This window comes from Scleropages formosus, chromosome 4 (assembly GCF_900964775.1).
Source record: "Scleropages formosus chromosome 4, fSclFor1.1, whole genome shotgun sequence".
NCBI lineage: Eukaryota > Metazoa > Chordata > Actinopteri > Osteoglossiformes > Osteoglossidae > Scleropages > Scleropages formosus.
The window spans coordinates 695877-718527 of record NC_041809.1 but is presented as its reverse complement, the minus strand read 5'-3'; the positions used below and the strand labels follow the sequence as shown (position 1 = coordinate 718527).

Here is a 22651-nt window from a genome sequence, read left to right as displayed (position 1 = left end):
TTATTGTTATAAAAATGAAGCACCGTGCTGGCCAGCATGGACCTAGGGGTTGGGGGTGGGTGTCACTTTGTTTTCTTGGAGATACAAACTGTAAGTGCCTTGTGGACTCTAAGTATACATTATAGCTGGCATGTCTGGGTGCTGGTGTTGAGTATCTCTCTCTCTCTCTCTCACACACCACAAGTGCCCTGTGGTTGGACATGAATCACCTCCAGCTGTACTGCACAAACACAAAGCTGCAGGTGACACACACACACACACACACACACACACACACACACACACGCGCGCCGTGCAGCAGCAAAGGAAGTGGCCGTGCAACCAGATGCCTGTCTGCTCAAATCTAAGACCTGCTGCTGTACTCGTGGGGAAGTGGTAAAACCATGTACACACGGCACTACCCTGAGTGGAAGCCCCAGCACATCAGTGCACAGAAACAGTCCCGTTTGCCCTTTGGATTGAGGGTGATGTGTTTTTCAATGTTTTTGGAACAATGAAAAAGAAAATGTATGAAACAAATTTTTATTGACAATTTCAAAAACGTTAATTATACATTAAATACAGTCATTGCTTCTTGAAGATGAACTTAAATTACAAACCATGTTACATATAAAACTAAGAAAACATTCTGTGTATATCTTTCAAAGAAAGGCAGGTGTGGGAAATGTACAGCACTAAGCGTACAGGGCGAGGTGCCCGGTTCACAAGCTCCGCCCCCGAAAAGCGGAACCACGCCAGAGAACCACGGGCGGCGGCGCGTGGGCACAGGGCGCCCAGAAAAGTGCAGAGCTCCTGTTGGCGAAGGGTTCGACATGACACGGGCATTACAGTGGAGCGTAGCCTCCTCTCACTTCTCCTCGTCAAACGAAAGTGCGTCTGAGGTCACCGTGTCCCACAGCTTCGGCTCAGTTCACGTGCGAAACACAAACACGATCCCAGTGAATGTGGAGCTGTGTCACAGACAAAATCCGTTCTGATGCCGGCGGTAGGAGGGTCAGTGCGGTTCACATGGGGGGGCAGGCCACCCGGTCCAGGTATAGCGCAAAACCACACAGTCAGTTATAAGAGACCCTTTCCGACCGCGTGGTTCCAGCTCCAGTTCGAGTCCCAGCTCGTGTGCGCCGCCAGCGGAGACCTCCTACCGGGAAGCTGCCGCACGTCATCGCTGCCGTCATTCTGTGAAGAACGACGGCCAGTTGATGGTGTCAAACCGAGTCTCGCCGCCAACCCCGTTGCCAAAGTTATTGTGTGCGGTGGAACCGGGGCTGCTGGACGCCCCCCCACCAGCCTGCCTCAGGGCCTCCAGGGCTCCGCCGTTGGTCACCGGCTGGGCGGGCACCAGGGGGGTGTAAGACGGGCCACAGTTGGACGAAGTCATGAGGGCCGCACTGGGGTTTGGATCCTGTCCCGACGTGGGCGTCTCCTGCTTGGCCTGGAACACCAGCTGGGGGTTGAAGGGCTGCAGAATCTCCTCGGTCTCCATGAGGTGCAGGTAGTCGAGGGTCATGGGCGCGGGGGGGCAGCCGCTGCCGTTCAGCAAGCCCTGGGGGGGCGGGACGCCGTAACTGGACCAGGAAGCCCTGGGCTCCTTGACAGGGGGCAGGCGCTGGAGCAGCTGCTGCTGGGCCCCCCATGCTGGGGTCTCCGGAGCCTGGGGTTCCGCCATCAGGCACTGCAGGTCCCCCTCCATGAGCTGGGGCAGGCTGCCGCCATGCTCTTCCCCCGTGCCTCCCGGGAACACCGATGTGGGAGTCGCCGAAGGGGGGGGCGTGTTGAACTGGAGGGTGTCCAGGGAGACAGGCGGTGCCGGGTTGGGCAGCAGCCACGTCGGGTTGGTGGAGAGCGGCGCTTGGCCCATGGGGGGCGGCGCCACCATGGGGCGCTGTGGAGTCGGCTGATATGCCGCGCTGCTGCTGTAGGTTCCCCCCGCAGTCTGAGACATCAGGCTGGAAATCAGCGGCTTCGTGAACATGTGGAGTGGCTCTGCGGGAACGAAAACACACCGAATAAACACCACGACAGAACTGCCACTCCAGCAGCGCACACAACACACGCAACGCGTTTGTATTTCGAACCTTTTTTCACGGTCGTGGTGGGAGTCCGCGCCGACAACTTCACTCGGTTTGTGGAGCTCATTCCTGCAGAACAGAGAGCAGCACAGTGTTTTTACATCACTTATACCTTTTTCACCCTGTCAGGAAGCGGGCCGTGTCTTGCGCCGAGCTCCTCACCTGAGAAAGTCGGCAATACCTTCATCAGGTCCTCCCTCCTTCGCTTCTTCTCCTGGCAGCCGTAGGGGTCTGTAACACACACACGCGCACACACACACGTGCCAGCAATGAGTATCCAAAGGACCAAAGGAGTGCAGCACTGTGATTGGCGAGAACACTTCTCCAAGTCCAAAGAGTCCCAGAAGTCCACAGTTGACAAAATCAGTCAGGTGAAAGGTGGAGAATCACAGCTGTCAGGCAAGAGATGGACCTGCCAGGCCCCGCCTACGTCTCACCTTTGTCATCAGGCAGATAGCGGAATTCCATGGGCTCGCTGACTTCCTGGTCAGTGGGACGGCGCAGCTGCATGTGCACAGTCACGGGGGATGTGATGGATGGGTCGAAGTATGGGGGGGTCTTGAAGACAATGGCCACCTGCCTGTGGACGTCAGCCTGGGAAAAGGAGCCCTTGGCCTCCCAGGTCTGAGTGAAGAATCGGACCTCGATGTCGTCTGCGGAGAAAGGGAGGGACGGATGGACGGAGGGAAAGTGTTTCGTCTTTCACGAGAAGACGATGTATGGACTGTCAGCGAAGAGGATGACCGAGTTCGCAGCGCGACTCTCCTGCTGCTGTCTCTCCCCTGTGGCTCAAACCCACCTTTCTGCACCTTGTCGCACAGCAGGAAGATCTCATCCCCGCCCTTGACGCCGCCACTGTTCTTGTTGACACGACAAATGCGCAGTTCTGCCGTGTTGGGGGCTCCTGGGGAGTCGGGGAAGAGGTCAAAGGTCAGGCAACCAACGAATCCCAAAGACCCTGAATCCACAGAGGATCTGCACTGAATGTTGATTTCTGCATGTCTACATTTACTCTAAAGTGCTTCACAGTTATTTACCCATTTCTACAGCAGGGTAATTTCACAGGAGCAATTCAGGGTAAGTACTTTGCTCAAGAGTACTGAAGCTGGGGGTGGGATTCAAACCTGCAACCTTCAGGTCTAAGGGCAGCAGCCTTAACCACCTCGCTACCAGCTGTCCATCAATTTGCGCAGAAAACTGCAGCAGCGAAGGGCTTTGACCAGTCCATCAGTCTGGCCTCCCATGATGCACTGCAGCAGGAAGAGGTCATGTAGGGTCGTGTCTCTCCAGCTGGGCTTACGCGCCACCTGCAATGTCCCCTCCCAGCGGACCCCCAAGCTCCGCCTCCACAGCACTCCAGCATCTCACAGGGCCCGACGGGGGACCTTAAATCTCACATCAGCCTTTCGGAAGAGGAAGTGCCAGCGTGTGTTTGGAGAGATTTTGAAAGAAAGGGGAACTGCTGTGTGTTCCTCTTTTGCAGCAAGCGAGCGAGCGAGCAAGGAATAGGGGGAGGGGAAGGAAAGAGGAAGGACTGAAGGACAGAGGGAGAGGGAGGACAGAGGGATGGGGAGGATGGGGGGGGACAGGCGAAGGGGCAGGAAAGCAGAAAGACAGAACGACAGAAGGGCAGAGGGAGGACAGAGAGCCATGGGGACAGAGTGATGGGGGAGGACAGGGGGACAAGGGGAGCACTGCGACGGGACAAGGTCCTCGGTGTTCCATCAACGTGGTGTTCAGCTCAGTCTCCTCACGCACAGATGTCCTTCGCTCGACCCCTCTAGCAACAGGTGCCCAAAGCGCCACACACACTATTAACTGAGATAAACCATTTTTTGTCCGGTGCTTCTCCGCAAGATCACTTACAGCGAGAGGTTTGTGCACTGCACTACTTGCACTGATTTGCCCATTCATACGGAAGGGTTATTTTTACTCTACCGGTGCAGGGTAAGTACCTTGACTGGAAATACTCGGACCTTGAACCTGGGTCCCTGCTTTAATGAGGCGGAACGGCAGTTTGTTTGGCGGGAGGGAGCCGTTACTCACGGTTGTCGTAGATGGGGTTGGAGACGATGGGTCTCAGCGCTCGAGTGTAATGACCCGACTGGTCCTGCAGGAACACCTGGAAGCAGAGCCGCACCACGTTGAGGTCGTACTCCTCCGTCTGTAGCAGCTGCTCGCGGGATACTGCGGGGGGCAAAGGTCACTACGGTAAATGGCAAATCATGCACCGGAGACAAAGAAGGGGGGTCGGCAGAGTTCAGACTGAGGTGTAAAGCTGTGATGGAATGAGGGAAAGAAAAGGCAAAAGAGAGCAGGATGGGAGGACAAGTGCAGGGGAGACCAAAGACCGCCTGTGTGGGGCGCCAGCGAGTGCGGGACAAACACGTGTATGCGCAGGTTTGCGTCTCGCAAATTTTATCCCGGGGATCTCTCATGTCCACCTACAGCTGAGGTCATCGGCCGCTCGCTGATGTCAGATGGGGGGGCGGAGGCCGGGGGGTGCGGAAACACCTTCAGGCTCCTTGCAGCTAGGCGGAGTGTGACATAGAGAGCAGCCCCCAGACTCGCGTAAAACTCGACCGCGGAGAGGAGAGAGCGAGAGTAGGCCGTAAGAGCGAGAGAGAGAGAGAGTGCAGGTGGTAGGGCGAGAGCGACTTGGTTAGTGGTTTAGACTGAATTAGGGACGGTGCCCCGGGGGCGGGTGCGATCACTCCGTGGGACTGGATATTGAACTTCTCGCCCTCCTACTCCCTCCCGTGACTCACACCTTGACTTTTGCCCTTTTTGGGTCTCGTTCCACTGTCCTTTTCTTACAGTCCTGATGCGTTTTCAGTTCTGGGGGCGGCGTTACGCCGGTCTGGATGACAGCACGGCGAGAAGCCCGTTCCCAAAGCTCAGCCCCGACTGCAATCCTCCATCGGGACAGCGGTCACTCCCTGGCCTGGGATCTCCAATCATTGAGAGGCCCAGATGGGTGTGGTCAACGGGGAGCCTCCGGGCCACTGGGCCGTACAGTCAATGAGCAGCATCCTCGTCCAGGTGCGCCTCGCGACTACGGGCACTCGTTTCGTTACCGACATCATCACTCGTGAAGGAGAGACCCTGCAGAGCTGTTCTAAGGGGCGGGACAACTTTGCCCAACTAAAGACCCGAAAAACAGAGGGTCGACTGCAGTCCGCAGCTCAACATCACATGGACCAGAGGCTTCTCCAGCGCTTAGAGGGTTAATCTCAGCCCTCAGAGAGGAAGCGCTGCATGGGGTGGGGGTGGTGCGGGCCCGAAGATCTGTATGTTTCATCTCCATAGTAAAGCTAACAGAAGAAACTGTAGCTAGAAGCAATACATCAAAGAGCTAGAAAGATGAAGGCAGAGCTAATAGTGCGACGCTAGTAGTGTGTCACCATAGTGTAGCGCTAATAGTGTCACATTAATAGGGAAATGCCAATAATGCGATATTAATAGTGCCACATTCATAGTGCAGCGCTAATAGTGCAACATTGCGGGGGCGGTTCCTCCTACATGTCACTGCAAGCGTCCCGTTCAAACTTCTGTTCTTCGTACCACAGCAGACCGACACGTTTCTCTGTGGATCCACTCAACGGCAGCTCTCGCACCCACTGCAGGTGGTCAGGCAGCAACCGTGCGTGCGATCGCGGACCCCGGGAGATGCGGCCGAGAGCCGGCGGGACGCGAACCCATTTCAGGAAGTCGAACGCTCGCCGCTCTCTGCTGCAGGAAGCAGATGGGTTTCGCTGCAGAAGTGAGACGGGCCCTTGCTTCACAGGGGCCCCAGAAGGAGCGGCGCCGGTGGCCGCGGAACCTCGGGTGCAGCGCGACACCCTTCTTAGGCGCCATGTTGAGTCACGCCCCGACCGGCTCTCGCTTCCCCTTTCTTTCAGACTCCCTTTGTGTGGTTTTCCCTCACATTTTGATCAAATCCCTTCGGCGCCATGTTTGTTCTGCCACAACTGCGTGTGGTTGCGTGATTCACCGAAAGAATGGCTGTAGAAAGGGATCATTGTGTCCAAACTGGGGGCTGGGTGGGAACGGGCTGACAGCCCTACCGTATGAGCGTGCTTCTGGTATTAATGTATCGACGCTCATAGCCACTACCATTCCGCTAGCCGCAGAGCAACTCATCCAAAGTGCTATAACCTAATAATTGTTTTAGGAGCGCACTAAAATTTATTCCTTCTTTCAGAGGCAGAACAGAACCAGACTGTCCCATTTGAGTCCGTGTGTTGCTCAGAGGTTTCCGGCATCTGTCGAATTTCTTTGGAGTGAAGTGGTGGCGAGATGTGGGCGATTCCCGCGCTCTGACCCCCGGCGGGGAGCTGACCGGAAGAGAACCCTCACCGTTGAACGGGTTGATGCCGCGGTTCACTCTCTGTACGATGGCATCCTTCACCTCCCTCCTCCTCACACACTGGATTCCCAGGTTCTGGAACCTGGAAGGCAACCGAGTCATGGTCAGACCCATCTTTCACCTGTGCTACCGCCCGCCACCACCCCGCACACAGACACGGTGGCGCCGCATCACAGTACTACAGCATGGACCCTGCTGGGCTACGATGAGAGGACGCTCCACGATGCCCCGCAGTCGGTCAGAGCGCTGGCCCGCTGGCCGCTGCACGGTCGAGCCACCCCTGCCCTTCACTAGGGGAAACCCCTCTGCTCGGTACGCGGGCCAGGGCTGCGTGTGGGTGGGGAAAGTGATGACATCACTGCGAGACATCACCGTGGGATCGTAAACCACAAGAGCCCCTGGTTTTCTCACTCCAGCGATGAATATGAATAAAAGCCGTATGAATGTGGAGCACACGGCAACCATGAACACACCAAGGACAGTTGGAAGCACTTGGTCAGAACATGTGAGCGGCGCAGTTCACGGGGTGCTGCCCTAGGACTCAATGTGTGACGTTCAAAGGTGACTGAATAACAACTGATATCTAATAATGGGTAAGTGTGTATTAATAAGGAGCAGCTGGTAGCGTGGTGGTTTGGGCCACTGCCTTAGGACTCAAAGGACCCAGGTTCGAATGGCACCTCCTGCTGTAGCGCTCGTCCACAAGACTTACGCAATGACCTTGCGGTCGGGCCCGAACTCGGCCTCGTAGTAGCCGTCCCGGCAGTCCTTGCCCACCAGGTCGTGGGGGTGTGGCCTGTAGGGCTCGCTCTTGGTCACCAGGGAAACCCGCACTTTGCCTTTCCCACAGTAGTTCAGAATCTGCAGTGAGACGAGATGAATGTAAGGTGAGACTGTCTTCTGGGAGGGGTGGGGAGCTGAGGCAGAGGCATCATGTGGCAAACCTTCCCATAACACACACACACACACACACACACACACACACACACACACACACACACACACTCGGGCGTTCAGCCAGGGCATCAAACCCTTGTGCCACGGTGCAGCTGGGGGAGATGGAGAGGCGGTGGTTTCCTGCAGGCCTTTCCCCATGAGCAGGAGCCAACCGCACTCACCACCCCCCACAAACACACCTGGCGCAGCGGTGTCTTCTCATGGACCTTGAGAGCGTCCTCAGTGGAGCATTGTCACACAAGTGAACCATTTCTCAGCAGAAACCACAGAGCTGGAAATGCATAGAGGCCATACACACTCTCTCACACTCTTGCACACACAACCTGCACAGGAAGATCATGCCTCTTTCGAGCCTACAACTTGTATTGCAGCTGACACACAGCTCAAAGCATGCCGGGTGGGCAGAGCCAGGAGAATAAGGGTGGTGCTTCATACACACCTGGATGCTGGGGTAGGTCCTGTTGTTGTCGGTGCTCATCCTCCCCGGGATGCTGCCAGCTGAGCGTCCCTCACACTTGTACCGGAAGCGCATGCCCCTCTGCTTGGGCTCCTCGAAGATCTGAACGCAGGGCTCTCCCACTGGCCACACGGGGATGTAATGATTAGGGTAAACTGAACACCGCGAGCTTCATGAGTATAAGTACCGCGCTTGTGCAGGTGTTCCAGGAAAAGCACAGCTGCGCACCGCAGGCTCTGCAGGCGCTAACGGTTAAGGTTGTTAAAGGTCCTGGATCTCCTGGACTAGGCAGGACAAGTGTGGAGCCCAGAGTCCCTGGGCAGGTGAACGAGCCCTGGGTGGCGCCCCGTTAGGGGTCCTGCATACAGGTACCGGCTCCATTCTCAGACCAGGTGGCGCGAAGGCAGAGCGACGGCAGACTGTGTTCAGATTCGCCGACTCCTGAACCGCCCCGATGCACAGTTTCCACTGAATCGACATGTTTATCAGTGGAAAAGTTGCGTAAGAGAGCCCCCCCTACAGAGCTCTGACTGCAGCAGCATCTGTTTGCTCTTCCACTTGGAGACTCATGTGTTTATAGTCTATGGTTATTGGGGGGACGGGGCCCCTGCCCTGGACCGCACCGCCCTACAGAACGGACCATGCTGCCACTGGACTCGTGGGCCACATGGCGGATTACGGCGGTAAACACGTGTAACAGCGTAAAAGTGTTGCACTCCATGTCCTTCGAGAGTCCTGTCGCTGAGCCCAACGGGGGGGAATAGATGACTGAGGATAGATGACTGAGAGCCCATTGATTCCTCTCTCAGTCAGTGTCAGAGTGTCGTGTGGAGAAGGTCTTACCTAAGAGGTGGGAGTCGCCGGTCAGTGGAAACATGGAGGCTGTTGGGAATGAAGGAGTCAGTGAGTGAATGAAACGGTCAAGAATAACGGGTCAATAAACACGGTCAAGCAGAGGGAAGAGCAGGACCTGGTAGAGCCAAGAACCTGGAGCTGTGAACTCAGAACTCCTTTCACTTCCATTTTTCATTCATTTATCTCACGCTTTTCTCCAAAGCGACTCACACTGTGAGTGAGGTTTGACCACTGAGCTACTTACACTGATTTACCATTTATACTGCAGGGTAACTTCTACAGTATCAATTGTCCCGCAGCAGCAGCACCAGGCAAATTCAGACATGATTGTATTTACTGTTTCTAACCACTATGCCCCCTGCTGCCCACCCATGAGCTCAGTCCCCAGTGAAGCAGCTGGGCTGTTCAGTGAGGAGTCGGTCCATCAAAAATGATCTCAAATCAATCGATCAATTGATCCATCAGTTTGGTGACCCCTCCCTCCCCGACAGTGTGACATCAGCAGAGACACTCATATTTAAAATACCAGTGTGACCAAAGTAATGAAAGTATAGGAGACCGGTGTGTGAGAGAGAGAGAGAGAGAGAGAGAGAGAGAGAGAGAGAGAGAGCCCTCACACTTTCAGCACTTTCATTGATGAGGAGCACTTAAGAGCGCAGACACACCCATCTCATGATTTACATGCTTTTCTTTTCATTTTTACATACAGTACCACGTTTTCCCCTGTTTTACTCTGTGTTCCACTCGGAGTTCCCACTCCGTCTCCCTTCCGCCTTCCTGTGTTCACTCAGCGCACGTTCATAAATATGAGAGATAAATTAAATGAGATCTCTTCAATCACATTTCTTCAGCATCATCATCATCATCATCGTGGTGGTGGTAGTCAGCATCATGACACGTCACGATACGCAGTTTAAGACACACACTACAGTACAGAACTAACACACCCTGGCCTGAGACTGAGAGCCAGCCTGCTGCGGTCCCCGGGCTTTCTGTTTCTACTGTTACTATTGTTATTAATTGGGACGGATCAAAGCCGGGATTCGCGAAGAACAGAGAGAGAAGTATTTAGCAAACAACAACAGATAAAATAGTGAACGAATCTCAACAACCGCGTTCGTTGAACTTGGAGCCTGGCATGAGCTGCACGAGCCGTTCAAACTAAGTAGTCAGTGTGTGTCAAGCGTCGAGCGAAACTTTCTGTGTTTCCATGAGCGCGTTCAGAGCGCGAGCACTGACTGAGATACAGTAACGCAGTACAACACAGCGACAGCAGTCCTGTACAGTTACAGCGCGCACCTGGGGCTGGGGGGACGGAGAGGGACAGACAGAGGGACAGACAGAGGGACAGACAGACGGCGGGTACAAGTGAAGGAGCGGAGCTCGCGACTCACCCGCCATGACGACAGAACACCTGGCGCAGCTGCTGGGGGATCCGAGCGCCGAGTCTCGAGCTCGTGAGCGGCCCAAGGCTTTAAGAGAAGGGACTCGGGGCGGGGAATCCCCCGCAGGCTCCGCCCGCTCTCCCTGCGCGCCCCCGCGCGCGCGCGCTCCCGAGCGAAGTGCTGCACGTCCTTGCGCGGAGCTGTCTCACTCACTCACTCACTCTCACACACATACACAGTGTGTGCAGCTCGGCGCCGCGCTCTCGGTGCGGAGCTGCAGAGTCACACAAACAATGTCGGGAAGGAGTATTGAAGTCGCCGGCGGCGCAGCGCGGGTTCGTGTGCGTGTGCGTGTGTTTGTGTGTGAGAGAGATCCCTCAGTGAGCGGTGCTCTGCCCCTACGCTTCCAGGATAGGCTCCTGACCCCTGTGACCCTTGCGACCCTGTCCTGGACGAGTGCTTCCTTCTTTACCGAGGGTGTTACTATCATAAAACACACAGTGAGTGAGCGGATATTTTCAATAACTTAGTTTTTCTGCTTTGCTTCATTGTCACACCTGCACCTCTTTCTCCAGTCTGTGTTTTGCGTTACTGCTTTTGTTCATCGTCATTTATAAAGGGGTGTAAAATGTGATATGCGATATAAAGAACGGTACTAAACTTACTATGGTAAGTTTCCTTGTAGAATGGTTTTATAGATCTTAAAAGCTTAGGCTGTGTTTTTAAGTGCCCATTATGCAATACAAACGTCTGTTGGGCCTTACCGCACACGCACGCAAATCTGTGTTGGGTTCTACCCATTTTTTTTTAATAAAGACCTTTGAAGTTGAACTGCAGTGATGAATGGAGAGTGTCCTTTCATCACCTTGGTAACACCATTGTGAGTGGTGGGAAAACACTGGGAAATCACTTCCTTCACTGTGCCAGTAAAACGGTGTAAAAACAGGAGACTGGAGACAGACGGACCCCTCCCTTCAACTCTCTTTCAGGGTATTTTTGACTTACATCCCGTCACGACGACACTCGCCAGCGACCACAGGCCAGCACGCTTCAGCGTTACTCTTCCGTACACAGCTGTACTTTACTCGAGATCCCACTCTGCACAGACAGCCTTTCCTTTCAAAGGAACAAGAGCATTTCTTTTCTAGCACCATGGCCAGCAACCTCACCCTCTCACCGAGTGGGTCTCGACCCAGTGAAGTACTGGAACACTGGAGCACCAGAACAACCCACAGAGACTGTATGCCTTCTATCACATTTAGACTTAGTCATTTAGTAGATGCTTTTCTCCAAGGTGACAACTCTGGGAACAATACAGTACATATCAACACCCTTAAAGAAAATAAAAAAATGTGGAATAAAAGTTACCATTTCAAAATCAAATGTTTTCATGTACAAGGTAGAGCAGCTCCCCAATGCCCAGCTGTGCTTGTAAGTCATTTTACCTACTGCACCACAACCAGTAAACAGTGAATGATGCAGATGTCCCTGCATTTGTGGGACATGTTTTGTTAAAACTCAGATATACCAGTAGTACATGAGAAAAACTAACTCTTTGGGACAACCATGGGACAGGAAGATGGGGACACAAGGTCCATTATTCCAGAGTTGGCGAGGTGATGGGGAGAAGGGATTCTGAACTGTAGGCGCAGATCTAAACTCTCGAACCGGGACCCCTGGTCCTCCTCAAATTCTCACTTCAGGTGTAGCATCAGAAACCCTCTCATTGTGGGCAGAAGGGGCTTCAAAGGGGAAATCATGGTAACACACTGGTAAACTGTCAGGTCCAGTGCAAGTCAGACCTGTCAGTTTTGTTCATTAGCTGTAACCATGACAGGCTACCAGGTGCAAGTGGTGCGTCACATCACGTCAGTGTGTCCAGTGTGGCTGCGTGACAATATTTCACATTTTAGCAGCACTAGAGTAAAACTAATCTAAATAAAATGGTGAAAATAACTTTATAAAAAAAAAAAAAAAAAAAACCACCTGTGGCTCCTCTCCAGTGCTGACTGTTGACTAATTCATCGCAGCAATACGTGCAGCATTGCACGTCTATCTTTTACTGGTTTTATTTGCAGTGCGCACGCACGCACGCAGTCTGACTGCAAGCATGTAATGCAAGGGCTCAGGGATGAAAGGTTACACCTGAGCACAGGCACAATCGCATAGCACCTTCTAGTAGCTTCTGGAAGGGTGTCCACACATTCCAGGTCACCTGTCATGTTTCTGAACACTTCAGAAGCCCACATTTACAGAGGGAACTTCCAGTGTGCACCATTAAAGCACATTTGTCAAATATGCCAGAGTAGCTATTGCATGCACCAGAACATCAAGAAATGGGTCTGGGCTATGATTTAACCAGAGAAGAGCTGGGGACAAATCAGTTTGTTAACTTTCTTGGATCACTGTGTACCCTGGTTCAGTAAGCTTGTGTCTCTCACACCCCCTTTGGCTTTGCGGTTAAGGCACAGCTGAAATGAACAGCTTGCGGAGATGCACTGGGGTGAGGGAGATCGTGAACGAGCTTGACGTTTTGTTCCTAGATGCAGAGAGTGGTGCAGGCAGGTAAGATGTTAGCACATAGGTGGACCTTTCTTTTAGGGATTATAATTGGTCAGTAAGAAGATGGACAGGATGTAACCAGAAACACTCCAGAACCACAGACAGCAGCTGTAAATGCTGTGGGAATGAGTTTAATTCAACTCCTATTCTGTTTGGATGATCACAACTGCTATCTGTCAACCAGATGGTAATAAAGGTCATTCTGCTCCATAAGTGTAGAAAAGAGGTTTAAAACATGGCATTGGTTGCCAAAATAACCTGCTGAAAATTGGTACAAAGCATTGCTACAATGAGGAGCCAGTGCAGTGCACAAACATGTAAAACAGCCGTTCAAATCATCTGAATGCAAATACAAACATCCTGCCTTGCAGTCCTCACTGTGTAGTTCTGCCTGTGTCACTTTACTACTGGAGTTTATCACATCGCTTCCTGCATCTGCAGGACCAGGACTACAGCCCAGACCTGTACGCTACCGTGAAAAAGCAGACTCACTGGGACCAGTGAAGGATAACAACAGATCTTTGGGGTTTTATGGTCTTATTTGAACAAGGCACTATTACATATTACATACAAAAACAGCAAGTGAAACAAGTCATTGGCCAACAAAAAACAGCTTAATGATGCCCTCCCCCGCCTGCAGTGACATATGGGACGAGTCCCAGTCACAACTGCAGTGTTTGTGGCAAATATAAAAAGACACAGAAGTAGGAATAAAATGTCAAGGATCCCAAGAACAGACGAACAAGCCTCGAACACACGGCGGATGCGAGAAGGGCTTCGCCTCCTCTGTTTTCATCAGCTAAGGACCTCCACAGGAGGCGAACTGGAGTGACTGTTACCATGGCAACAACAGGAAAGCCAACATGAAAAAAGGAGGGAAGGGGGAGAGGAAAAAAAATACACACAAACTGGAACCCTGGAAAGAATCAGCAGTGACTGTTACTCACGGGATGCAGTGGCACCGTGCAACATGGGAAAAGGAACAGGGCAGTTCCACTGAAAGGCCCTTACTGGGAGCAGTACTTTGGTTTTAAGCACTGAGTGGGGTAAGATCCGTTGAATATCCTCTCACTCACACACATACAAAAGAAAAGGCTTTTTTTTTTTTTTGTTTTTTTCAGGTTTTGGTTAAAATTGTGTTGGAAAAAAAATTCTGACTGTGAAGACAAATACTTAAACAATAAATAAGCTACATCAACCGCACTTGTATCAGGTCTGTTTTTAGACATGCCCAGTTGAGTCTTAAATTTAAATAAAATAAAAAAAGAAAAAAGAAGAAGAAACTACGTGTGCAATGTCATTACTGGGTCAGGCCACATCCAGTTTCCACAACGGTGCTGAACAGAGCCAGGGGATGCTGGGTAGAGGGTACCTGGCTGGGTTCCTGCAGGGCTCCAACTCCAGAGCTGGGCAGAGTGTGCGGCATGTCCGGATCACAGGTACGAAGTTAGGCAGGAGAACGGCCGACCTCACCTGGGAAAGGCGGGGAGCTACCGGTTGAGCGTGATCTTAATGGCGTTCTTCACTACGCGGAGGGTCCTGGTGGGGATGGGGGACAAAGGGTCTGGCAGCTCCTTGCTGGACAGCCTCTGAGGGGTGGCAGGAGGACCGAAACGCTGCATTAGCGCAAGGACAGTCACAAGGACCGGTGCACTTTTGACTGCCTCTGGCAGAGAGCTGCTACCTGTGTTCTAGATGTGCAGATGGTCAAGATTGGCATTGCTTTAGTCCCACTGAGACCCCCCTGCTGAAGGAGGAGTGCACAAAGGTGAGGAACAAGGAGGGTCTGCAAGGGACACTGCAGGAGACAGAGGGGCAGCTACCCACCACAGCCCGGACACCCTGCTCCTGCCCTTCGCTGGGTGACAGGGACGTCTCTCTGAACGCGCAGTCGTCCACAGACAGCAGCTGCGGGAACAGAAAAACGACCGGTGATGTGCGATCCTGTATCTCAAAAGCACCCCAGACCAGCAGCATCCTAAAGACCTTCGCTGTGTCTTTGAGCTTCCTGGAAGAGTCTCCCAGAAGTGGGGAGTGAGGCCTCTTGGAGGCAGAGCCACTGGCAGTCACCTCTGCTGCATTGTGCAGGCTTGTCTGTGGGTTTGGGCACAAAACTGAAGTCCTGTCCACCACTAGGGGGATGATGCCAGCAGTATTGGGGGGTGCTGTAGGTCCTAAGGGAAAAGGAGACAAAGGTGCTGTCAGCTGGCTGGCTGGCTGCACTAACCTGGCTGCCCGTCGTCCTGCAGCTCAGCCCACAGTACCCACCGGACACCATCACCGGGACAGATGATCCCCGCTCAACCTTTGGATGGGCCGTCTCCCTGCCTGGTGGGCTGTCCATCCACAGTAGGGGCGGGGAACTGCAGTATAACACAGTCAGCCGTTAGCCCCAGGGAGCGGTACGCAGACCTACCAGAACTGAGCTGCTCTAGAGCCCCACCTGCTAGTGGTGGCAGCGGGTCGGCTTGCCGAGGTGGGCGAAGTGAAGGGCGTCCCACAGTCGGTGTCCTGTGAGCTGTCCAGTCGGCTCCCGTCCAAGGAGGAACGCTTGGGACCCCCCGTTCCGCAACCGCGGCTCACCTCCGCAATGCTCTGTTCAATGCGCATAGAACAGTAACTTGACAAGGACGAGCCCCAGCACACACCCGTGGGGACCGTGGAGCAACCTGCCCTCCTACCTTCTTCTTCTTCTGCACTACCTCTGGGGGCAAATACTGGTGGAGCTGCCTCTTCTTCACGTGCATTGCATCGATCTTCATGCCATCCTTCAGCATGTTCACGTTGCTGGCCTGTCTGTACACTGGACAGGAGCATGAGAGGCAACAACACTGCTGAGCTGATGACACCCACAGGGTAAAATGGACAAATTGATGATTTTTCTCTGTCCCCCCCCCCCCCTCCTCAACACACCAGGGTACTGAGGAACCATGAGAAATTCATATTAGACCCCTAATTTTGCTTCCTTTCCTCCAATGCCCCACACACACACACACACACACACACACACACACACACACACACACACACACACACAAAATGCATTATTGCCAAAGTGCTCCAGGGCAAAAACGTCACATAGACCAGCAAAGAAAACGCCGATGGCTATGAAACACAGGCGTTTGTAGACACACACTTAGAGCAGCTGACAGAACGCACTCAAACCCATGAGAGCAGCAGGGGTGCAGCAGGGGTACAGCAAGGGCCCTCACCCGTGTCTGTGAAGGCCTGGATGTCACCGGTCAAATCGATGTTCATGCTCTCCGCATTTTCCACCTTCTTGAAGATGATTCCAATGAACCACATCGAGACAAAATCACTTCTGCTTAAAACGAGAGACGATTGTTTTTCAAGTCACACCACATTTAGTCTACACTCGTCTCACACACCTCCAAAGCAACTTACAGCGTTAAGCTTATACTGATTTACCCATTTATGCAGCAGGGTTTTTCACTGGGGAAAAAATACAGTAAGTACTTGGCTACCGGGCATTCCAGAAGTAAACGAGATTTGAACCTGCGACCTGGCAATTCAAAGGGAGAAGGAGTAACTACTGTGCCATCTACAGCCCTATAAGTACTGATATAAAATGTTTTGAAAATAAAAAACACTCCAGCACTCCAAACTCCAAAAAGTTTATAGACAAAGGTATGCAAGATCAGAGGTGCTGTAGAGGAGTGCAGAACTGTTCTCCTGGAGTCTACGATGGGGATGTGGTGTCCCCTTGAGGCGGCAGCAGCAGCAGCAGCTTTTGTAATCGCAGATATAGGAAGACGGGGACTCACTCGTCCTTGGAGCCAGGGAAAGACTGTGGATTCACATGGGCCAGGGTGATGTACTCATTCCTTTCCAAACTGGCCACCAGAACTCGGATCTTTGATTCTACGAGACCGATCCTACAAGCAAACGGCTACAAGACTTTAACAAAACATGCTAAACACACAGACGCATTTCACTAGGTAAGAAGCGAAAAGAAAGGAAGTTAAGAGTTATGACGAATTGCCAGTGGAGGACAGGTGTGTGGGGACCACAGCGCCGAGATACACTCACCACTCCAAATGGCTTTCCTCTGTGGACGCACTGGCCGTCAGGACTATGTAGTGTCTGTTCAAGCGGGTCAGGAAACGACGACAGTGAGGAGGTGCACTGCACAGACATTCTCAGCTACCGTGTTTCTGTGACAAGTCATGCGGATTTTGTCAAGGGTCCTAGCGTTCCTCTGAGTGTTGACTTACAAATTTTCTGGTCATTTATAAATTCATTTTGCACCAAAACAGAAAAGCAGAGCAGGTCCACCTTAATTTAACTTAATTCCAGCTTCCTAAATTAGCTTTAATGGCTTAATAAAAACAAGCTTTTTTATTTATTATTGCTATATCAGGCTTTTACAGAACTGAACTGCTGAATAAATCAAGGTCAATGTCAGTATTACTGATCTTTTAATGGGTACAAGCCACTTTTGAGTTGGGTGCAAAAAGAGTGCTGAACAGATCCCCTCCCAGCTGTGCTTGGAAACTGGGGTGTCAGTGTGATCAGTACGCTCTACATACTTGTATTTCTGGAAAAAGTTTGGAGGCTCAAAAAGTCTCGACCAGTCAGCTTTGCCGAGGAGAATGTCCTCTGTGACACTGAGACCTAGAGACGAGACAAGCTTCAGAAAACACACCCAAGTCCTCTGCGAGAGAGCCCAGGCTGACCACGGCAGTCGGGTCCTTCTTCCCACAATGCCCTGCCTTGTACCATATTTGAACTCCTCAGTCACGATGGCGCGTGTGGAGGTGGACACATTGTAGGTGGAGTTCTGCTGTGGGTAAGCAGGAGTGATGATGGGCATCAGATGGTACCTGTCTGCAGGGTTCACCTGAATGGGAGCAGCAAACAAGTCAAGACATCAGCCCTGGCTGGTATTCCCACCCCTAAGGACGCAGGTGCGAAAGGAGACTCACTCGTGGGTCCCAGACAGGCAGGTTCAGGTGACTCTCCTCAGGCTGCTTCAGAAGCACAGGATTAGGCCACTCCCTGGGGGACATTTGAGACGAAAAATTTGAACTATGGCTTTGCTGCTCACCATGGCCTCAAAGCATCTGACAGCCTGTCCATCGCATAATACATCGCTGCTGCGGTGCAGTGCGGCTACCAGGAGGCAGCACAGCATGCGCCATTTGAGCGCGTTGGCCACCCAGCCCACCACAGAGCCCCTCCGAACACCACACCACCCACCACTTTGAGAAGATGAGGAAGAACTTGTAGACCAGAGTTGCAGCGATGGCATTGGGATACAGCTGGCAGGTTCGTGCCACAAGCATCGCCCAGGACACACCCCCCAGGAAGCCGAGCACATTCGAGTAGATCCCACGTCCTGGACAGGAAGGAAGAGGAAAGAGTGCTGAAAACTACATTTATCATTTATGGAGTTATTTACATTCATTCATCTGACACTTCTTTCCAAACTCCATAGCAGTGTTAAGCTCTTCACACTGATCTACCAATTTATACAGCAGAGTAATTAACTAGAGCAGGGTACTACAGCAGGAGGTGAGATTCAAACATGCAACCTTCAAGTGTGAAAGCAGTGGCTCTACCCACTGCACCACCTGCTGGCCCAGGTTCACAGACATCTTACCACACAAGTTCATGTCACTCCCTGCCACGGTGCCTTACGTTTGGCCCACAGCTTGATGGCCCGCAGTGTGAGGCGGAAGTTCTCCTTGTTTGGCACCAAGTGCAGGATTTCGTCAGTGACTCTGCAGCCTGTGGGACACAGAACAGGAAGTGGGTGCACATGGCCGTCAAGGGGCAAGGAAACAATACACACACTGTCCCAAGCAGGATCGTGGCAAATCGGAGCCTAACCCAGCAACACAGGGCACAAGACTGGAGGGGGAGGGGGACACACCCAGTACGGGACACCAGTCCACCAAAAGGCACCCCAAGCAGGACTTGAACCCCAGACCCACCGGAGAGCAGGACCTGGCCAAACCTGCTGTACCACCGCGCCCCCCGGGGAAACGACACCAGATGCCAAATTACCGTTGAGGCTGCGAATACATCGTATGTCTAGGTTCCTCAGCAGGAAGTCTCCCCTCAGATCCAGATGGTCAGGAATGGTATGGAGAGCAAGCCTGGCAAAGAGGAGGTCGATCTGCCCCATGACAATGAGCCAGAGGAACAGGATTTGAGGTTCAGGAGACAGGAGACCCCACCGTGAAGCCCTGTTTGCTGGAGCCGTAATATTCGAGGCGAAACAGAACGTTTTTTTTTACCTCGATCCCATAAAACTTGAATTTGATAACTGGAACGAAGGCATCTTCCACAGCCTGTGTCAAAACAAGGTTAGAGAGACCGTGAGCACCAGCGAGAAGATGTGCGTCCCAGCCCAACGTCCTGCACCGAGGACCACTGGGAAATGTGGAGGGCATCAGAGAACCAACCGACTGCCAAAGCAACCCCAGCAGATGACTGCACACACTCACTCGCAACTCCTTGATCTCCTCGTGCTTCTTCAGCTTCTCAAAGAAGAAGAGGAAGAAGTCGGCCCTCTCCACGTGTCGGGGAGCCACACACAGAGCATCGATGTCCGCGCCTGAGAAAGGAGCACTAGAGCTGGGGTGCGAGAGCAGCTTCCCTCCTCTCAGCCAAAGCGTGCAGCTCGGGAGCAGAAGGGGGAACTGGGATACCAGGGTGAAGAAACACCGTTTTTACCTTTTGTGTGCACTCCAAGCCGGAAAGATCCAAACGTAAAGATCTTGCCACTGACACTGGCAGACAGCGGGAGGTTCTGTGACAGAGAGCAAAAAAGTTTTGTTCTTTGAACTGAGGCTGGAGAAGCAGTTAAATCGAATCCCCTCATGAGTGACTGACCTTAGTTTTACTGATCTCCTTTATCCACTCCTTCACAAACAAGTTCAGTTTGCCCAGAACCTCCAACCTGCAAACATTATAAAAACATGAACATGTGACCCCAACAGAACTTTCTCCAGACTTTAGGCTTCCCATTTAGAAAAATGATGCACCAAGAAACAGTAAACAATATTGGTCCTCGACTTTGTCCCAAGATTAGTGGAATGAACTCCCTGTATCCCTCAGAGCTGCTGAATTCTTCCTACACTGAAGAAAGGTCACAAACCCATCTCTGAGAGCCACTTCTCGCCTGATCTCCTGACAGCTCCATCAGTGAGTCCAACACCATCTGCTATGATTATTTATGTATTTTCTATTTGAAAATCACTTCTTTAGGAGCTACCGGAGGAATGCGAACCAGCAACAAGGCAGAGTCAGACACAAGTTGTGCTGTTGCTGATGCTCTTCTGTTTACTCTGAACAGTAAATGACTTTGCAGAAAAGTGTCTGATCAACAAACGTAAATATAGCATGTCTGCAAACTTGAGGACGCACCTGTGGTTCAGCTCCTCCTCGTCCTCAAAGACACCAAAGAGTTTCATGGCTTCTACGAGCCTCTGGGTTAACAGGTGATCCGTCTCACCGGGAAGCGCCAGGCTGATGGAAGAAGTGATGCCGTAGTGCTTCAGGGGAGGCTGCCCGCCAACCGTGCCGTTCCCGCACCTGGGAAGAAACCGCACACCGCAACCATCGCATCCCAGTACGTTTCTCGCCAAGTTCAGCAAGATGCACTGTAAGAGCAGCGTAAAAGCAAAGCAAGAACACCAGTTTCCAACACCGCGGTGCAACAGCTCCCCCCGAGAGCACCGGAAGCGTCATACCCCCTGCGGGTCTAAGCGGAGCGGCTCACTAGAGCCGACGGGTCAGGATTTCGGTGCTCCGGGGGTTACTCGGCGCCGGACCCATCAGAAACGCCTCTTCAGGGTTTAAAGGGTTTTACGCATCTCAGGGTTTAGGTGTTTGAAGAGTGTTACGGGTTTACAATTTTCAGCGCGTCGGGGTTTGAGGGGTTTGGGTTTTACAGCTTCCAAGTACTTCAAGTCCAGTGGTTTGGGCTTTTTAAGGATTTCCAGCATTTTGGGGCCACAGGGGCTGTGGGGGTGGGGGGTGGGGGGTTAGGACCAGAGCAGCGAAGGGGCCGTTTGTGGAGAACATCTCCAGTAGCGCAATGGGAACAGTGACACAGAAAGATGGTGTGGGTGTGTGTGTGAGAGAACGTGTGTTTGTTTTTTTTTTATGTTGTTTTGTAACAACTCATCTGGTTTCATTAGTTTCACTTAGTTATTAGTGTTACCCCTATTGTGTCTTGCATATTTTGAACTTACTTACATTGTACCCTTAATCATGCAGCAGACTGTTACCCCATGGCATGAGCGTGTGTGGAAAAGACATCTGCCAGCAACGTAATTGTACACCATACTGTTGTGCATTTCACAAATAAAATGAATGAATGACTGAGTGAGTGAGTGAGTGAGTGAGTGAGTGAGTGTGTGTGTGAGAGAGAGAGAGAGAGAGAGAGAGAGAGAGAGAGAGAGAGAGAGAGCGGCCCGTCGTCGTGCGTCCACCCCAGCGCCCGCCAGCGCCCGCCAACACCCGTCGGAGACACTTACACCGACATCTCCTTCATGGTCTCTCCCAGCCGCGCGCTCTTCCACTCACACACACTCTTTTGAACACATGGGAACCGGCGCACCCCCTTCTGTGCCTTTTTATAACAGCAGCGCACCTCGAGAACTACAACATGGCGGCCCGCGCATCCCGGCAGCCTCTGCGACGGCCGCTTCCGGGTTCCCGACAAGCTTTGCGAGAGCGGCGCTACGCTTCGCCCAGCTGTAGTCGCACATGGAAACGCGTGTTTACAGCGCCCCTCGGCGGAGTAAAGCGACACAGCAATTGAAGTAATTTAGGGACGGTTACGAGAGTCGCGCACGTTAGCAGAAAAGTGGCATAAATCGTTATGCGTTAACGGTTTCAAAACCACTGGAGTCACTTTCGACGTCAGCAGGATCATTTCATTAAACTTAAAGGAGATTTTCTAAAGGATCATTTCCTAAAATTGTAGCTATGATTATCAATCGAAGGGATGTGTGTGGTCGACACGACAGTCTTAGAAACTAGTGAAGTACAAGTGGCAGGAAGATTGGTCGAATCTCTTTCACACATTTATTACATGTTATTCATCCAAGTTGGGGTTCAACTTGCTGTGTGTGCTTCGCGTGCTTCGCGTGCTTTGCGTGTCAAGTGCGGCCTTTCTCTGTCGCTCCCTGTTCGGGAAGCGGCGCTTGATCCCCGCTTGTGCAGCGACACCTGCTGGATAGAACAGGTAGCGGCGCGGAAGGAGCCGCTTTTCCCCCTTGTTCTTCATCTTTTTTTTTATTCCTCGCTTTTGTCCGAGGCGCGACTGGCGGCGCTGCGTTTGCACGACAACCGTCTGGGCCCGGTTGTTCCACTATTCCCATTCCCCTGCAGCACAGCGAAAGCACAAACCCACTGTGGATTCGTAAGACTGTCTCCATAAAACCGATTGTCTAGAGCTGTGCCATCATTTTTTACCGCTGCCGTATGAATATTGTTAACATTAAGAGAGGACCGCACACGTTGAATGATGAGAAGCACGAAGATGATTTAAGGGCTTTGCATCAGGTATTGTCTCCGTGACTGTAATTTGTACAAAAAAATATATTTATGTTCGGCTAACACCAAAACGAGTGGTTAATACGGCTCTTGTTTTACAAATAGGCATAAAGTTACCTATTAAAAGCGACAAAATATTACATAGAGCCGCGCTGGTGTAAAATATAGTTGCGGTGCAGTGAGTGCAGTGCTGAGTGCAGTCTGAAATGTGACTTCATTGCAGCCACGTCCTACTTTTTTGCGCGTCTCTGATCGTGACCAGTTACTGTGTCCCTGAGACACTGAGCCCACGGACAGGCCACGAGCGAAGGTGTGCGGGACATAGAGCTGTCCAAGAGTGCGCGCACAGGAGAGGCGGTGGCCCTGGACCACGGCACGCGCTCAGCAGGTGAACAGCGTCACCCTCTCTGTGCGTGTTACTGTTCAGCGTCTCGAGGTGATGCCCGCTGGGATGTTGGTCCAC

At 52.3% G+C, this 22651-nt stretch overlaps 2 protein-coding genes across 10 annotated transcripts; both read right to left on the bottom strand.

Moving 5' to 3' along the window:
* Positions 1-585: 585 nt before the first annotated feature.
* On the bottom strand, positions 586-14162 carry rel (v-rel avian reticuloendotheliosis viral oncogene homolog). 2 transcript variants are annotated; one of them, XM_018740192.2, is made up of 11 exons: positions 14128-14162; positions 8696-8734; positions 7835-7974; positions 7151-7299; positions 6429-6520; positions 4116-4256; positions 2869-2973; positions 2507-2722; positions 2232-2300; positions 2076-2138; positions 586-1983 (listed from the first exon to the last, which is right to left on the bottom strand). In XM_018740192.2, exons 2-11 carry the CDS (start codon positions 8727-8729, stop codon positions 1172-1174), a joined length of 1821 nt encoding a protein of 606 aa, XP_018595708.2. In that variant the 5' UTR covers positions 8730-8734; positions 14128-14162; the 3' UTR covers positions 586-1171. The 2 variants fall into 2 exon arrangements, with proteins under 2 accessions (XP_018595708.2, XP_018595707.2); XM_018740191.2 differs by lacking the exon at positions 14128-14162 and adding an exon at positions 10102-10271.
* On the bottom strand, positions 14134-22364 carry papolg (poly(A) polymerase gamma). 8 transcript variants are annotated; one of them, XM_018740184.2, is made up of 22 exons: positions 21165-22364; positions 20050-20217; positions 19516-19582; positions 19357-19432; positions 19128-19237; positions 18918-18971; positions 18685-18796; positions 18316-18405; positions 17875-18013; positions 17601-17673; positions 17395-17515; positions 17205-17289; positions 16705-16758; positions 16440-16550; positions 15867-15976; positions 15336-15457; positions 15098-15249; positions 14923-15017; positions 14641-14828; positions 14482-14562; positions 14339-14401; positions 14134-14243 (listed from the first exon to the last, which is right to left on the bottom strand). In XM_018740184.2, exons 1-22 carry the CDS (start codon positions 21179-21181, stop codon positions 14145-14147), a joined length of 2187 nt encoding a protein of 728 aa, XP_018595700.2. In that variant the 5' UTR covers positions 21182-22364; the 3' UTR covers positions 14134-14144. The 8 variants fall into 8 exon arrangements, 6 of the variants coding, with proteins under 6 accessions (XP_018595700.2, XP_029106766.1, XP_018595701.2 ...); XM_029250933.1 differs by having other exon boundaries at positions 14339-14398; XM_018740185.2 differs by having other exon boundaries at positions 14725-14828.
* Positions 22365-22651: the final 287 nt, after the last annotated feature.

What these genes read in the sequence shown, in the direction of transcription:
- rel (XM_018740191.2), bottom strand. An exon ending in CCCGACCGCAAGGTCATTGC is followed by an intron (nt 6,521 to 7,150) that starts GTAAGTCTTGTG and finishes GTTGCCTTCCAG; the next exon opens with GTTCCAGAACCTGGGAATCC. An exon ending in GGTATTGCCGACTTTCTCAG is followed by an intron (nt 2,139 to 2,231) that starts GTGAGGAGCTCG and finishes TCTGTTCTGCAG; the next exon opens with GAATGAGCTCCACAAACCGA.
- papolg (XM_018740184.2), bottom strand. An exon ending in AGGAGATCAAGGAGTTGCGA is followed by an intron (nt 18,972 to 19,127) that starts GTGAGTGTGTGC and finishes GTTTTGACACAG; the next exon opens with GCTGTGGAAGATGCCTTCGT. An exon ending in ATGTATTCGCAGCCTCAACG is followed by an intron (nt 18,406 to 18,684) that starts GTAATTTGGCAT and finishes TGTGTCCCACAG; the next exon opens with GCTGCAGAGTCACTGACGAA.